Source organism: Urtica dioica, chromosome 8, assembly GCF_054948205.1.
Source record: "Urtica dioica subsp. dioica isolate 48M chromosome 8, U.dioica_male_clone48M_v1_H2, whole genome shotgun sequence".
Classification (NCBI taxonomy): Eukaryota; Viridiplantae; Streptophyta; class Magnoliopsida; order Rosales; family Urticaceae; genus Urtica; species Urtica dioica.
This window is the reverse complement of record NC_142763.1, coordinates 26,409,728-26,428,058: the sequence shown is the minus strand read 5'-3', so window position 1 is coordinate 26,428,058 and position 18,331 is coordinate 26,409,728. Positions and strand designations below refer to the sequence as shown.

General features: G+C 36.9%; 1 protein-coding gene across 1 annotated transcript; it reads left to right on the top strand.

The window, feature by feature from the left end:
* The first annotated feature begins 13,717 nt into the window (after positions 1-13,717).
* LOC149388714 (agamous-like MADS-box protein MADS2) lies at positions 13,718-18,016 on the top strand. The gene is made up of 9 exons (XM_089622495.1): positions 13,718-13,939; positions 15,383-15,461; positions 15,607-15,668; positions 15,817-15,916; positions 16,123-16,164; positions 16,303-16,344; positions 16,822-16,979; positions 17,068-17,230; positions 17,993-18,016. Exons 1-9 carry the CDS (start codon positions 13,719-13,721, stop codon positions 18,014-18,016), a joined length of 891 nt encoding a protein of 296 aa, XP_089478621.1. The 5' UTR covers position 13,718.
* Positions 18,017-18,331: the final 315 nt, after the last annotated feature.

Below are 18,331 nucleotides of genomic sequence, written 5' to 3'. Positions count from 1 at the left end.
AGGGCAGGAGTACTGTAGGAGTAAAGGGGGTCGGGCGAGGCGCACTTTATGAAAATGGGAATGAGGGGGTTCGGGCGAGGACCCTTTTACGAAATGGAAATAGGGGGTTCGGGCGAGGCCCCCTTTACGAGATGGAATTAGGGGTTCGGGCGAGGCCTCTTTTACGAAATGGGAAAGGGGGGTCGGGCGATGCCTCTTTTATGAAATGGGAAAGGGGGGTCGGGCGAGGCCTCTTTTACGAAATGGGAAAGGGGGGTCGGGCGAGGCCTCTTTTACGAAATGGAAATAGAGGTTCGGGCGAGGCCTCTTTTACGAAATGGGAAAGGGGGGTCGTCAGCGAGCACGTGTACCGCGAATGGCAAAGCCACGCCCTCGATCATGCTTCTCACCAAGGGGGTTCTTGTCTGCGCCGCTCGCAGCTCTCGGACTTCCTCCCTTAGCACGTTGACCATGTTGGTCAACTCGTCGTTCCTGACCTGCGTAGCGGCCGACGCGACCCTAGTGGTGCGCCCTCTCTCATTCGATGCCTGGGTGGCGTGCGGCGCCGGAGGCGTCGGAGTCGTCGTAGCCGGGGGAGCAACCTCATGCGGCTCATGGGTCTCCGGGGCAGGCTGGCGCCTAGGGATCTCCCATCTTGCATTGAGGTGGCGCCTCAAGTCCACGTTTGGCTCTAGACGCCCTGGCGCGTCGCGGCGGTGAGAACCTCCTCGCGTCCCCACTGTCGGCGACTTCCTCCCCCAATCCTAGACGTTCGAAGGCGGACCTTCGCGACTCGGTCCCTGCTCCGGCTGCAGAGCAGGACGCCTGGGGTAAGGTGGCGCGAGGCTGCGCTCGTGGGTCTCTTTGCCCCTCGTCGCGGCGAGTCTCCGAGCGCTGCGGTACCTGCTCGTGGGCCGTCCGTCGCTCCTCTTGGTGGTTGTGTTCGATGTCTTGTATGCTCGGATCGGGCGCGTCGTCCTGACCGTCTTTTTCGTGACTCCCCGAGTAGACATCTCGCCCCCGTCCGCTTCTCTCCCGGGCGTGACGCCTCATGGCCCGCTCCCCCCTGTCTATTGCGAATTCACTCGCCAGCAAGAATAGACTGTTCTCGAGGCATTCCATCCGGTCGTCTCGCTCGATGAATACCGACCCGGCGGGGTTCGCCGCATTGGCGGCGCTCGGGTCGGCCGTCGGTACTGCGCCCGTCGATGGACCTGCGCCCGCCGGGGATGCTTCCTGGCCGCTCGCGTGTGGAGCGCCACGCTCTCTGTTCGCCGGGGAGCGCCACTCTCGGAGACGGTTGCGCGGTTCGACATGTTGACTTCTTGATGTAGCGGGAGTTCTTGGTACCTAAGAAAGGAATGTTTTTGCTGATGGAGAGCCCGTACGTGGTTGTTCTCGGGATCCCCTCCTTCTAGCGCCGAAATGTTAAGCCATTTTTTGGTTCAACACTTATGGACACGTGACGTGAGCGAACTTGGCCACGTGTCTTCCCACCTTGTTCCTTGGGCTGTACTCGCCGTGCTTTCTTTATTTTTGGGTTGGGCCTTAATGTTTTTTCGGGTGAGGAAAAATCCATCACAACACTACCCAACATAGGTCGGCACGGCCGGTCATCCCAAAGGCCGAGGGGTTGGCGCCTGGACGGTCACCGGCTGTTCGGAGGCCCGACGATCCCTCTGTGCCGTGTGGTTTATCTGGGCTGACCCGGAGACTTTCCGAGGGCCCAACGAACCATTTCAAGTGCTTGAGACACATGGATAACAATAGATATTTATGGTTGCAAGAGTCTCATATTTTAATTTTCTTTCACTTTATTATTAATTACTTCATTTCAAATTAACTTAAATAAGTAAAAAAAAAATATACAAATACAACTTAAAAATACAATGAAACGGCATTGAATATGACTCAATGAGGATCTCAACCCCGTCTCACCTCTTAAATGGTATCGAGACAAAAATCTCATACCATTTTTAATAATATGAATTATTTTTTCTAATTTTTGAGTGGTATCAATAATATTAAATAGGGTGATGTAGCTAAATAGCCAATTTAAAGTTATAAATTTGCAAAATAGCCAAATTTTATCTTAATTTAGTGAAATAGCCAAAATGTGCAATAATTTTTTTGAAAGTGATAAATTGTTTATAATAATCGTAAAATTTTTTAATCTTTATTGTAAAAAAAAAATTTGAAAATATAAATTTAGCTACTTTACTGAAAAGTTGAAATTTTGATTATTTTGCTAATCATTATAATTTTATATGGCTATTTTATATAATTTTTCCTATAAAAAATAGGGTCGCACAACATCTCATAAAGTTCACTTGACCAGCTTTAAGGAGGTCAAACAAACGTTTAGGTTTCAAACATAAATATATTTTAAGCCCGATCACATTAAGTAGGTCTAAATAAATTCGCTTTTAAGGCTAAAATAATCTTAGAGTCAGCTTGGCCGACGGCTTTATTTGTAGGCTTAGAGATTAATAAGCTTAATGATAATTAAGGCCCAAAATATACACAACATCTCGAGTCCGTCAGAAAACTTAGCTAAAATATACAAACGAGTCTCTCAGGACAAGTTAGGCTACACTAGCCCCTCTACAAAACGGCAAAAATAATTTAAGGTTGTTTTGTTTTTGTTATATATATATATATTGGGGTGGAACAGATCACCAAGTTTAAGATTATATAGGAATATTTATATACCTAAAGCCATTTTTTTTTTTTTTTTTGAAGAACATTTTTTTTTCATTAAATGAGATGTACAACAACATTTTCATGTATATAAAATTATTAATGACTATTTTCGGGTTTCACACAGATTGGCTATAGCCTATAGCTATACTATACATATACTTAAATATGGATGTCCTTGTGTTTACAACGAGTAGATTGTATATAAGACCCACTCATATGTTTCAATATCTACAGCATACAAGTTTTCAACACACACACACACACACACACACACACACACACAAAAAACACTAAACCTAGCTCAGGAATATCTATATATTCATTATTGAAAATTATTCTTTCATCTCTACTGGGCGGGCCTGCCTAAATTCTAAACTACATTGACATGGTTTTTTGAAGATCAAATTTTAAAATATATTTACCTTAAACTAATGCGTATCTATGATTGAATAAACAAGAAAGAAAAAAAAAACAAATAACATTACATTCATGCTATTCTTGACCATATAACAAATAAAAAAAAGTTACGAAACTCATAATTTCATAGCATGAGTTCTTTTTAATGTATCTCTCATGTCATCATCACATGGCATATAAAGGTTCTTTACTTAGTTTTATTACATTAACTAGACATAGAAGAATGGCAGGCCAATATAGGACTCCAACATTTTCCCAAAAACAAAACCAAAAAAATCACACTCAGCGATATATATATATATATATATATATATATATATATATATATATATATATATATATATAGACTTGAACAGAAACTCTTTGATTTTTATATTACATATTTGAACCTGCAAAGCATCCAAGGTGGCACGAATAGAGTGGTTCGAGGATTAGGTCTAGATCGCTTCTCCTTTCAGCCTCTGGGGTTTCGTCGTTGCTATTGTACATTCGGCTGCAACAAATTGTAATAATAGTAATAGTATCATTAAAAATAATGATATAGCCCCTCCAAAAGGTCTGACATAGATTTAAAAATAAAAAAAATAATAAATTTTATAAAAATATTATTATCATATAACTTGGAATTATGTAGTTAGTAAATGAGCAATAAATAATAATTACAGTATTTAAATAAACGTTATGAAGTTTTCCCTAGTACATTTATAAAAACAATAAAAGTGTAAGTGCTATATACTATTACCATGTATAGGGTAAATTGTCAAGTTTCGAAAAGAGTAATAGGCAGATGCCAAAGTGTTGTCATTTTGTCTACAATACAATATCTTATTAAATGATTATATACTACTGAATATCATTAATATTCAACTAAAAAAAAAGAATATCATTAATATTATTCAACAAAAAATTGTCTTTGACTAGCTGTAATATATACTTTAAAAATAGGGCTTAGTTTAGCCATATAGGTCTCGTTCATGCCTCACAACCTTTGGTAAACTTGACAACTGCTAAATGGTTACTTTCTAGGGACTTGAACTTAACGCCAACATTTTTTTACTAAGGCATAACATTAGCACTGGCCAACAACTCTTAGGTGACTAGTTATATATTCAATTATTACCATACATTTCTAAATATACAAATGATACGCCATTTGACAAGTTTGATATAATTACAAGTTATTTGGAATTTTAGCTAGAGCAACTTATATAAGATATTTCAGGGTAAGGATGATATGTGTGTGCGTGTGTGGTATATATATATATACATATATATATATATATATATATATATATTTACTTACCCCATATTCAAGCAGGAATTAATTGGAGTCGGAGGAATCATAAAGGAGGAATTTGTCACATGGGTTTGTGTCTCCCATTGCATCTGCTCAACGTTTTTCTCCTTTTCCTTGATCTATTGTTAATTAATCCAAAAGAATAGTTTTTTTTATTATAGTATACATAATACCACAAAATTATAAACTTTCAGTACAAAATTTCCTCCATCAGTCTCTCTTTCTACATTTAAGTGTTACCTTTAATTTTGATTGTCTATATAGTATATGTTTTTACCACAGTTAAAAAATCTAATTTGTAATCTGAGATACATAAATTAAAATACCGGTTAACAAGCATGTTGATACATTATATGATCATATTAATAATTATACTTGTTTTTCAAAACATTAAACCTGTTTTTCAAGCATGTTGTTCTGATCTCTCACTGTCTTCTCCTAAAGAAAAACACAATAATGGAAGCTAGCTATATAACAGTCCGAGACTTTAAAAATTATCATATTGATACGTTTGACATTTGTAAACAAATTAGCTAGAAACTGTAAAACTCTTTAAAATACTTACTGAAGAAAGGGCTAGTGTTTGTGAGGGAAACTCGATGATCATTCTCATGAATTACTTGTGCTTAAATACATGAATTAGAAGAGTAAAAATAGCTGAACTAACAACCTTAGCAGCTATAAACTAGGATCCGGTTGTAACTTATTTCCTAAGCTAACTCGGCTAACAACTCCTAAAAACAAGGAAGCTTGACCAACACGTCAACTCCTAATCCCCGGAATTCTACACTCCCCCTCAAGCTCGCTGGTGGATGTCAATTAAGGCGAGCTTGGAACAATTGTTGGTGAAGAGTTGACGTGACAATGGCTTGGTAAATATGTCAGCAGCTTGATCTGCAGAAGTTACATATAGCATGGAGATCACATCTCTTCAATCTTCTCACTCAGAAAATGGCGATCAATTTCAACATGTTTTGTCTTGTCATGTTGGACAGGGTCTTTAGCCATACTTATTGCTGACTTGTTGTCACACAATATCTTCACTAGACCATCTATCTTGATCTTCAAGTCCTCGAGCAGCTTCTTTAGCCAGATTCCTTCACACACTCCATGAGCTAAAGATCTCAGCTCAGACTCAGCACTACTTCTGGATACAACTGACTGCTTCTTGCTCCTCCAAGTAACCAGGTTTCCCCAGACAAATGAGCACATGCCTGAGGTGGATCTCGAGTCAGTCTTTGAGTCTGCCCAATCTGCATCGCTGAAGACTTGGATCTCACGGCTTGCTTGTTTCTTGAACATCAATCCCATTCCTGGTGTAGCCTTGAGATATCTGAGGATTCTCATTACAGCTTCCATGTGAATCTCTGAAGGGTCATTCATGAAGCAGCTCACCAGGCTTACTGAGAAACTTATATCTGGTCTTGTGTGAGCCAGATAGATAAGTTTCCCAACAAGTCTTTGGTATTGACCTTTGTCCACTCTCTTCTCAGTGCTGCTCTTTAGTAGCTTCACAGTTGAATCCATTGGAGTATCAGCAGGTTTGCACCCCAGCATTCCTGTGTCTTTGAGTAGATCCAGTGTGTACTTCCTCTGGGACACTGATATTCCAATCTTGGACCTTACTACTTCCATGCCTAGGAAATATCTCAACTCTCCGAGGTCTTTGACTTCAAACTCAGTAGCCAGAACCTGTTTGACCTTCATGATCTCTTCTTCATCATCACCTGTGAGAATTATATCATCCACATAAGCACTGAGGATGGTACATTTTCCCTGAGCTGAATGCTTGGTGAACAAGGTGTGGTCTGCAAGGCTTTGTCTGAACTGGAGGACTCTTGTGAAGCGTCCAAACCAGGCTCGTGGACTCTGTTTGAGGCCATAGATGGACTTGTGGAGGTGATAGACCTTGCTTTCATGATCACCTTCAAATCTCGGGGGCAAGTCCATAAAGACCTCTTCCTCTAGAGTGCCATTCATAAAGGCATTTTTGACGTCTAACTGATACAATGGCCAATCCAAGTTTGATGCAATGGACATAATGATCCTGATTGTATTTAGTTTAGCAACAGGATCAAATGTCTCTTGGTAGTCAGTTCCATAGGACTGAGTATATCCCTTGGCTACAAGTCGAGCTTTGTACCTTTCAATTGAGCCATCTGACTTGTATTTAACTGTGAACAGCCATCGACACCCCACTATTATCTTTCCTCTTGGTAGTTCCTCAATGCTCCAGGTCTTGTTTTTCTCTAGGGCTTCTATCTCATCCATTGCAGCTTTTCTCCATTCAGGGATTGACATTGCTTCTTCAATTGTATCTCGTGTGGTGACTTGATCCAGTTGAGTCAGGAATGCTTGATACTTGGTGGAGAGATTCCCATAGTAGATGAAGTCTTCTATCTGGTATGGACCACATGCTCTTGATGGCTTTCTCAAGGCAATAGGAAGATCAAGACCTGTTTCACTGTCAATAGTACTATTTGCAGGTCTTTCAGGACTAATGTTACATTGATCTGATTCATCTATGATGTTGATTAAGGATTCATCAGGTGATGTCTCATGGGAGTGCTGGAGTGTGTGTGTCTGTTGTGGTATTTAATCTTGGTGGGATTCATCTGTGAGGTGAGGCTCTTGTTGTGGATCTGGTATGGTGTCTATGATGTTTATGGTAGTAGGCATGGACTGAGTGTGTTGGAGTGGTGTGCTTAGGGTTTCTATGAGTCTTTCAGATGAGTCATAGTATGGTGAGGTTTCATGGAAGGTGACATATAGGTTTTCTTGTTTTGAGGTGAGTAGCATTTGTATCCCTTTTGAGTGGAAGAATAGCCAATAAAGATACATTTGATGGACCTAGGGTCCAATTTGCTGTGATCATATGTGTGTACAAAGACAGAGCATCCAAAGACCTTAGGTGAGATAGTGGATATGAGCCTAGTTGTTGGAAAGGATTCTCTCAGTTTCTCACATGGTGATTTGAATCCTAGGACTCTTGAGGGCATCCTATTGATGAGGTATGTGGCAGTTAGAATGGCTTCTCCCCAGAGGTATTTTGGTACATGTGAGGTAAACATAAGGGACCTAGCTACTTCTAATAGGTGTCTGTTTTTTCTCTCAGCAATGCCATTTTGTTGAGGTGTTTGGACACATGAGCTAAGGTGAATGATGCCTTGAGACTGACAGTAAGTGTTGAGTTGTGCATTGAAATAATCTTTGGCATTATCTGAATGTATGATTTGAATGTCTGTGGTGAACTGGTTTTTGATCATCTTGTGAAACTGGATGATGATTGAGCTAGCCTCAGATTTGTCTTTCATAAGGTATACCCAAATTATTCTAGTGTGATCATCAATGAGGGTTAGAAACCACCTAGCACCATTTAGATTTTTCACTCTTGAAGGACCCCACATGTCACTATGTATAACAGAAAAAGGTTTTGATGGAACATATTGCTTAGGGATATAAGTACTACGAGTATGCTTTGATAATTGACACACATCACACTGAAACAAATTTGTATCTTTATTGATGAATAATTTGGGAAACATTTTCTTGAGGTACATGAAATTAGGGTGGCCTAAGCGATAGTGATGCAACATAATGTTTCTATCTGCTTGAGAGAAAGCTGACTCATTTTTGAGGATTGAAGCTGAGGCAATCTTGTTGGTTTCAGTGCTTGTCTTGATGAGGTAGAGGCCACCACACATTTCAGCACTGCCAATCGTCATCCCGGATTTCTTTTCTTGAATTTCACAAGACACATCATCAAAGATAGTTAGGCAATATGAGTCCTTATTTACCTTATACACAGATAGTAAATTGCAGTGTAACTTAGGTACATGTAAAACATAACTCAATGTGAGTTGATTGGTGATTTTTACTGAACTAATCCCAGCTACCAAAGCCTTTGATCCATCGGCTATTGTGACATACAAATTCTCATTACATGGAGTATAATTGGAGAATAGGTGGACATTGCTAGACATGTGATCTGATGCCCCAGAGTCCATGATCCACACAATTGAGAGATTAGTAGTCACATGGTATGCTGTTAAGGCTTGAATGGCCTCAAGTATTGTACCTCTTTGAGCCATCAGACCAGTTGTAGGCGAGTCACCTTGTTGGCTGGCTTTTTTGATGAGGCATGTGAGCATCTCAAGTTGCTCAAGACTGAAGGGGCTTGAGGATGCTGAATTGGCTTGTGTCTCCGGGTCCTTTAAGTATCTTGATGGCTTCCAGTTTGCTGGCTTCCCATGGATCTCCCAGCACGTCTCACGTGTGTGTCCCGGCTTCTTGCAGTGATCACAGTAGGGTCTTCCTTTCTTTGTTTTGTTGCAGGGTGTCTTGACAGCAAAGGCTTGGGATTCTTCATGTCCTACCAAGGCCGAGCTATCATGAGGGCTTGTCGAGGCTGAGGTGAGCTGTGAAGTCATCATAAGATTTCTCCGGCTCTCTTCATGTCTGACCATTGAGAATGCTTCTCTGATGGTTGGCAGTGGCTTGATACTCAAGATTTTCCCTCTGACCTCGTCTAGTTCCTTGTTGAGACCTGATAAGAGCTTGAACACACGTTTAGTTTCCAAGATTTTAGCATAGAGAAGGGAGTCTCCAGGGCAACTCCACTTGTGTTGATCATAGACATCAATTCTCTGCCATAGTCTTGTTAGTGTGCTGAAGTATTGAGTGACTGAGGCATCTCCTTGCTTTGCATCATGACGGAGATTTTCTGTCTCAAACAGCTCTGATGTGTTTTCTGAATCTGAAAATGTGACACGTACAGCCTCCCAAATTTCAGATGCAGTGGAGTAGAGTAGGAAATTCTCACTGATCTCTGGCATCATAGAGTTTACTAGCCATGACATGACCCTGTTATTCTCAGGCTTCCAAATTTTGAATTTTGGATCATCTGCCTTTGGAGCTTTGGCTTCTCCGGTGAGGTAATCGTCTCTGCTGCGACCACAGATGAACATTTGGACTGACTGGGACCATTGAAGGTAGTTTTGGTCATTGAGCTTATGGCTAGTGATGGTGTAAGGATTTTGATCGGCTATGGAAGGGGTTTCAGATGATGATGCTAGGGCGTGTGATTGACCGTATTTAGTCATTTCTGGATCGAGGTTTAACACTGCTCTGATACCATGAAGAAAGGGCTAGTGTTTGTGAGGCTAACTCGATGATCATTCTCATTAATTACTTGTGCTTAAATACATGAATTAGAAGAGTAAAAATAGCTGAACTAACAACAACCTTATCAGCTATAAACTAGGATCCGGTTGTAACTTATTTCCTAAGCTAACTCGGCTAACAACTCCTAAAAACAAGGAAGCTTGACCAACACGTCAACTCCTAATCCCCGGAATTCTACACTTACAAATTATTTAACTAGAAATATATTCAACGCTCCCCAAAAAATTAAGGATAAATTACATCAATGCCCCCTCAACTATGTCACTTGTAACGTTTCACCCCCTCTAATATGAAACCGTACACCAGAGACCCTGAAATCCTACAGCGTAACGAACATCTCCTTCTGTTAAATATTTAACAGATTTTATGCTTACGTGGAGTAACATTTAAGAGTAACTTCTGTGTTGGACAATAAATTTACCTAAATACCCTTACTTATTTATTTATTTATTTATTTTATGACAATCTCTCTCTCTCCATCTGAGTTTTTTTTTCTTTTTTTTTTTTCCTTATAAGCTGTATTTTCAGGGACATAGGGGTTAATAAAGAGAATCAAGAAGAAGAAAAAAATGGACTCAAAACTAAAACACGAGCGATTTTTTAACAAAGTTTTCACAGTCTAACTCTAAATGTAACCCTTCCTAATTATTTACTTGGCTCCCGCGACTCTAGCTCTTTGACCGCCTCGTTCCACGACCAACCTGTACCATCCCACATCTGTTTTTAACACCCAAAAAAGTTGGTATCTTTCTCTAAGACATTTCGTCGAACACTTTCTCTGCACAAACTCCATGGACGAGAAACCACTGAAAAGCAGCGATTCCCACGACGACGCTTCTGTGGCGAGCGTGAGCCTCAACCTTCGCAGCAGCCTCGCGGCGAAGACAACCATAAGAACGCGAGCAAGAAGAGCATGTCGAGCAATTCAAACAGCTTCGACGCAAATGAATCGGCAACGAGTTCCGAGCTTCGTGCCAAATTTGCAGAAGTGGCACAAATAGAAATAAATATTCTACCAGGTAAAGCCGAATTTGGCGATGAAGAAAGAGACCCAAGTAGTCCCACCGAATCACCAATATACTCCCATGGAGCTAATTTTGAATTATAAATTATGGACTCTTCAAAGTTATTTAAGTAAATTTGGATTGCAACAGTTAAAAAAAAAACAAATGTTTAAATTCTATTAAACATAGGCAGGGGGATTGGAAAAAAAAAATCGGTGGTGTCTCGTCCATGGAGTTCGTGCTTATTTGGATGACTTTGGTTTATTTGATAAAAAAAAAAAAGCTGGTATCATTTTTTATTTTCACTTTTTTTAATGTATACTTACAAAAAAATACTTTTTTACCCTTAATAATTTCACACCGTCAAGTAGAATTTGACAGAAGGAGGTTGTTCGTTACGCTGTAGGATTTCAAGGTCTCTGGTGTACGGTTTCATATTAGAGGGGGTGAAACGTTACGAGTGACATAGTTGAGGGGGCATTGATGTAATTTATTAGGGTCTTACATCGCTATAAAACCTACCAAATAATAATAAAAAAAATCCCCGACTATCTTACCAATGCTCTTTCCATTATATAATCGTATCTTATATTTTTTAGATTAATAAATTATGATTTCGATAATATTTGATATATGTTTACCTTACCAAATAATGCGTAACACACACACACGTTACCTTTTTTTTTATTACTTTGACAATATTTAATTATAATAATAATAACTACTATTATTATTATTTTTACTTATGGCTGTAACATATTGTAACTCATAATATGTGATCCTTCATATCTATTGTACAAATCCTAAAAATAATTGTACAAATCCTAAAAATAACATTTATATATCCTACGATTCTAGCATATTGTACCTTGTCTCGATGGAGTGATAACATTTTTTATCGCAATTTACACATTTTTTGAGCGTGTAAATTGCAATAAAAAATGTGATAATTCCATTGATATAAGTTCAGACGTGCTAAAACCATAAGTGGAAAAGCCATTGGAAGCAAGTTAAATTGATCTTCATAGAAGCACACGTGTTATTTGTAATTACTTAATTTAATATAAAATTAGGCTTGGAATCCAATGTACTAATATGCAGCTTTGATTTTGTTATTGTAAGAAATTGTATAACACTAGATCGATTATAAATACTTAATCTAGGTTTTAACATACTTTGAAAATAAATATTTAAAGTATACATAAAATCTTTTTATTTCTAAACAGTTATATCCAGCCAATTAACAAGAGGTAGGATTCCAGTCAAAAGAAAATAAGTAAAAATCTAGTCAATATAAAAATATATTATAAAAATTGTATATATACGATATATTTATGTTATTTTTAGCAATTGTGGAGCAGATTTAAAGAGTCGCATATTATGTGCTACATAATTTTTTTTGGTACTGTAATGAAAATTTCATCAGACCATATTGAGCGACTAATAAACTAGAGCTAGGGTTAGTAGAAAAGACCCTCTGATTTATATAAAGCTACACAAAATTAGGCCATAAAGCTCACCAGAATATCTATCCAAATCTCCCACACCATATCGCTGTATTACTAATAGCTTGTTTGGTCAAATCCAAACATTTTCTACTTTAAATATAATTAGGTAAGAGAAAGCTGGTAACAATAAGACAAAAAAATATAGAGAGAGAGAGAGAGAGAGAGAGAGTGTTAAAGAAGTGAAAATCACTAGATATTATAGATCAGATTCAAAAGTGAAATCTAATCCAACCCTACTGGTTAATTACTATCGATGAACATATCTTTAACCTAACCCTTTATATATTTTATAAATTACTATTTAGCATAATTGAAACTATGGCAAAAAATTTAATTTTTTTTTTTGAATTTCCTACAATTTTAACTTGAGTGCACTTCGAATAAATGGTCAAAAATCATACGTGGGATAATTTATTAAGGATCCACTTACTTTATTACAGTGATCCCATTAAAGCAAATTCATTAGGAAAATACTAATTTAAATAGTTATAGTGGAGTATTTTTTTTCAGTTCCTCGTGATCTCGAAACGATGTACCTTCGTGTCAATGAATCATGAAATGAAGTCAGTTTTCCATGTATGTAATATTTGAATATATATAGTTTACTTCTCGCCCTCTCACAAATGTACTATAATTTGTATATATAAGTTAGTATACATATAATATGTATGCAAACAAGTTTGACTTGTCGTTACGCCTTCATTTGGAATATACTCTTTCATCTCAAGCTTATTTAGGTTATGATACGTTCAAAATATAGACACATATCATTTTTGTTTTAAGATATGCATAACATCATAATCTATAAATTTATGATGCAGTCCCTGGTAGTTTATAATTCTTACTTTTTATTTTATTTTTTTCCTCTTGGTGAAATATTTGATTCAATCCCACTTTTTTCTGACCTTTTTCCCATAAAACTGTACTGTAATTACATCATATATGTATGTAATAGAAAAAACAAGTACAATAGCTCACAATAGATTAAATCATAAATCTGAAAACATTAAAACCGAATTCCGCTACCAAAGTTTTGCACGGTTAGGCAATTCATCTTCGCAAGGGCATAGTGGTCACGGCAACGAATTACCTTGACCCAGCGAAAGGGAAGTCCAATAATAAATGAACACGTGGGACCAGTTGGCGAAATGACCATAAAAATATCTCGCGCGGTCAAGCACGCGCTGTTAACACGCGTGGTCTTAGTACTTTTTTCTTTGACGTTAAAAGAGTGACAAGAAGGTTACTATAAGGAAAGAGGGTTTACATGAAACCAATTATCTCTCTCTCTCTCTCTCTCTCTCTCTCTCTCTCTCTCTCTCTCTCTCTCTCTCTCTGAGCTAGGGTTTCAACTTCGAATCCAACTTTGTGTTGCTATTCACGGATTTGGATACAAGTTTGGTTCTGAAGCAGAAAAGAAGACTCACGAGGTAACCCAAAACTCAAAGGAGAGAGCAACAAATGATAGTTTTAGTACTAATTCCTTTGGTTTGATCGAGAAATTAATGTTTTATTATTATGTGATATATAGAATAAGAAGGAAAGAGAAAAGTTGTGGATCGGAGATTTGGTGAGAAAACATAGACGAAAAGAGAAGTTAGAATTAAATAGATTTAGAGAAAGAAAATGGGAATGTTTTCAAAAAAAAAAAAAAGAAAGAAAATGGGAAGAGGAAGAGTAGAGCTGAAGAGAATAGAGAACAAGATAAACAGACAAGTGACGTTTGCGAAGAGAAGGAATGGTCTTCTCAAGAAAGCCTATGAGCTTTCTGTTCTCTGCGAAGCCGAGGTTGCTCTCATCGTCTTCTCTAACCGTGGAAAGCTCTACGAGTTTTGTAGCAGCAATAGGTAAATATACTATATACATCCTCTACACACACACACACGCATATATATATATATATATACATATCTATATGTGCGTCGGAAAACTATTCTTTTTAGCATATATAGACATTGTACCTCCGAGATCTAGTTAGATTTATATATATTGCTCTAATCTGTTGCTTGATCTCACCTTGTTTTACATTTCAACACACTCCTTGAACTAGCTTTTTATTTGTGGAATATTTGAAATTTAATGGAATTTTTTGTATGTATTTTTATTGCCGTAATTTTTTTGATCTGAATTTATCTAACATTTTAAAACACTCCTTTAACCCTTTTTTTTGTTTTTTTTTGTTTTGTGTATGTATGTGTGGAATATATGAAATTTATATCGCTTTTAATTTAAGGCTTTTTTTTAATAATAATTAATAGTTCATGTTTGTGTATATATGTTTTGATTAGATCTTATAATAAACAAACTAGCTTTTTTCCTGTGTTTTTGGTGACCTTATGTTTCGTTTTGGGATCATCACTTTAGCAATAGATCTGTGGAAAAGTGAGTGTTTCTTTTTTGTCTATATAAATATACACCCATCTTGAAATTTTCCCTTAACCTCGAGATTCTGGATTTTGATAGATAATATTTCTCCAGCTTGATTTTGAGTAGAATAACCAGGCCCTTTTTAATTTTATTTTAACTATATTGTTGGATAAAAATGTTAATAATTAATTATTTTATTTAAGATATATAGTTTATGATACATATATATATATATATATCTATATATTTTACATAGTCACATAAAACAGGCACTTGTATATGTACACAAAGCTGTAATCCGTAGTATCTATTTTGACTGGAAAGATAAACTTTACTCCATTATAACTTCTTGGTTTAAAAAAATTTAAATTAGTATTTATCTTTGCACATGCAATTGTAATACGCAGAGAAGACTCTCTCGGATACCTAAAAAGATCAATGAACCTGTGAACAAAAACTGAAGGCCTTGCATCATGATTGACATTTGACCTGTACTTATTATTTACACTTTAAGATATTGTTATTCACTGTAGTGTCTAATTTTAGACTTACGGTCCATAGCTTAATATTACCATTAATTACAGCAAGTTTTCATTAGATCTCACACTCTTCTGAATCCCGTCTTGTCACTTCTGATGAAATCTTTCCGTTGTTCGTCAGTCACGTTCTCGCTTTATGCTTTAGCTCAAACACAGTTTAATTTTAACATATAGAGAATATTGATTTTTTTATATCATTATTATACTGACTGAGCCTTGCGCTAAAACAGCTATACAGAAATTAATACAATTAAAACATGGTTTTTGAAGCAAGTTACAGACTTTAAATATCATAAGAACTGGAGACATTACTTTGAAGTAATTTGCATATATAAGACTTGAAATGTGGTATAATATATTTGGTGTTTGTATGTATGTGTATAGCATGCTCAAAACCCTGGAACGGTACCAAAAGTGCAGTTATGGCGCTGTGGAAGTCAGTCGACCTGGCAAAGAACTCGAGGTCATTTTTTAAAATATATATTGTTCTTCTTGCAAATGATATATATATATATATAATATATATATACACACACATTAATATATTAAATGTATATATTATTAGATATGGGGTCGTTTCTTGACGTGATGTGTGTACTGTATAGCAGAGTAGCTACAGGGAATACTTGAAACTGAAAGGTAGATTTGAGTCCCATCAACGAACTCAGAGGTAATTATTTATATAAATATATATTACGTTAATAAATTATGCAGCAGTCTGTAAGAATATTTGATTATTGATTTAATTTTTTTTTGGGCAATTTTGTCGCCGATTCATGTATATCTGAGTTTTCTTGACATATGTGGCGTCACTGTAGAAACCTCCTTGGGGAAGACTTGGGTCCTCTAAATACAAAGGAACTTGAACAGATTGAGCGTCAACTTGAGACCTCTCCCAAGCAAGTTAGGTCAACCAGGGTAACCAACTAAACTGTATATATATATACACATACACACAGTATATGTATGTGTACATGCATGCATTTTTTATATTTTTATTATTATATGTTTGTATGTGTGTGAGCGCTTTGTTTTATATTTTGATTACATTTGATGGTTTTGCAAATATATTAGATCAAAGTTTAGAATATTTAATAAATCAAATATTTTAATCCATTTTGCAGACCCAATTTATGCTTGACCAGCGTAGTGATCTACAGAGCAGAGTATGCTTTTACATTGACATAACCCTTTATCTTTTTCAGTACCTATATATATATATATATATATATATATTATACTGAGCATTTAAACTCCTTTGTATATTTGACATATTTGATTGTCGTATAACTGATCAAATGCAGGAACATACGTTAATAGAAGCCAACAGAGCCTTATCAATGAAGGTACCGTCTATATAATAAAGCAAAATATATTAATAAAAAAATGATCCCGGCCCAAAAGTTCCTTATTTGAAGAAAATTAAATTTGAAGGAGACTAGGAGGAAAAATCAAAATTATCTATTGTTTTTGAACTTTGAAGAGAGAAAGAAGATAGTGAGAACATAGAGACGTGTAGTGTAGCCTTCACTTGTGTGGTTTTTCTTGGATTTTTATATTCCTCTCGTTGTCTACGAAAATTGAAATATCGATTGTACTTATACATTTTCTTTTCAGTTTTATCTCAAATATTTATTTTACTCTATATTTTTTTTTTTTCCTAATCCAAGCACCACAAGAAAAATCCAATAAATTCTCATTTTTTTTTTCTCACGGGTACCAAACAAACCTTAAAGCTAAATGTCTTTACAACATGCCAGCTTGTTTAGATATCTCAATTGAAAAGAAAATTATGCAACGTAACATAAGTTTATGATTATCAGCTGGACGAGATCGGCGCTAGGAATATGAACTTCCGACAATCATGGGAAATGAGTCATCAGAATGATCATGAGCAAGACATGTCGTTCGGCTCTCACCACGCTCACTCTCAAGGCTTGATGTTCCAGCCTCTTGACACAAACCCTTCTTTGCAAATAGGGTAATCATTTTATGTTTATCAAATCACTTAGTTGTGCGTTTAAATTTTATGTAATGTGCTTCTGACATTTTGAAACCTGTTTAATTAGGTATAATCCGGTGGCATCGGAGGAAATTAGCGCAACAAATCATCAACCTCATCATCATCAAGTCAATGACCTTCACTCTCCCTCTGCCTATGCCTCACAAGCGCCGGCGCTAGCGAGTATCGCGCGTATCCTCGTCAAGGCTCGCAATTTCCTCGTTTTTCAGGTCAATTTTCTTTTTTTGCAATTAGCGATGTAGTTATTACGGCCGTGAATTTTGTGTTTTGTTGTCAACATTGGACACGATATTGTCCTGGGTTTGTGATTCTCTGATACAAAATATTTAGTTGAAAAACCAAATTTGGTATGACTTCGTTTGAACCGTGCTCAAAATTGAAATTTGACTTTGTGTTGAATCTTATGGTTCAATTCTGTGTTGGCCTGATACTGCAATCTTTGAAAGAGAGGTTAGCAGCGAATTAGGTCAATTGGCGTAGAGGATGAATTCCTTTATTCTTGCTGGGGGATTTGGGTTTAACAAAACAGCTGTATTTTTTTTTTTTTTTTTTTAATAACCATGGTGTCCGAGTTAAACCCTACTATAATCAACGAGGTCCTGGCATTATTGACCGGGAGACTACCCCAGCGGTTCCTATTGTTGCGTTCCAGGGACAGACGAGGATTCAAGAATCTCCCTTACCACTAGACCAACCCCTTGGGGTTATTTAGTTATCTTTCTCTGACCTTTCTCTCTCAAGACTGATCTAGTACGATTTAGGTTGTATCTTGCTTTGGTTTTTCCCAGTTTTTTATTTTTTATTTTCTCTTCATTTTATGTTATTTAATTTCTTCTAGGAAAAAAATGGTGTAGAGGATAAAAATCCAACGGTCAGTGTTATTGTACAACCATCTACACTATGTGCTGATTATTGGTTCCGATCGCCACTTGCTGATTTTGTGTACGTAATTTTTTCTTTGTTTTATGCAGCTTCTGTCCAGCAATGAATCGTGATTCTACACGATAGCGTGTTACTCGTCAATTGATCTGTCAAACGATCGTGATTCTACTTGCCTACCGTGCTCTCTCGTACACTTCTGTCAAGCACCTCTAGTTTATTTTACATGTTATTCGTTTTGCTTTGTTGATTGTTCTTTTGTTGTTTGGATTCGGCTCGTGTCGATTCTTTCCTTTCCTTAGCTTATTTGGAGTTTAGACAATGGAAAAAAAAAATGTAATAGTTGGTTGTATTTTAAAGTATATTTTAGATCGACAATGAGAACTATGCATTTATGTTTTAATTATCTTTGATTTCTTTCTTTATGTCTC

Bases quoted from the DNA above. Each gene is read 5' to 3' on its own strand.
- LOC149388714 (XM_089622495.1), top strand. From the start codon at position 13,719: ATGGGAATGTTTTCAAAAAAAAAAAAAAGAAAGAAAATGGGAAGAGGA. The intron at 15,917-16,122 runs GTAACCAACTAA...TCCATTTTGCAG, and splicing joins AGCAAGTTAGGTCAACCAGG to ACCCAATTTATGCTTGACCA. The intron at 17,231-17,992 runs GTCAATTTTCTT...TGTTTTATGCAG, and splicing joins GCAATTTCCTCGTTTTTCAG to CTTCTGTCCAGCAATGAATC.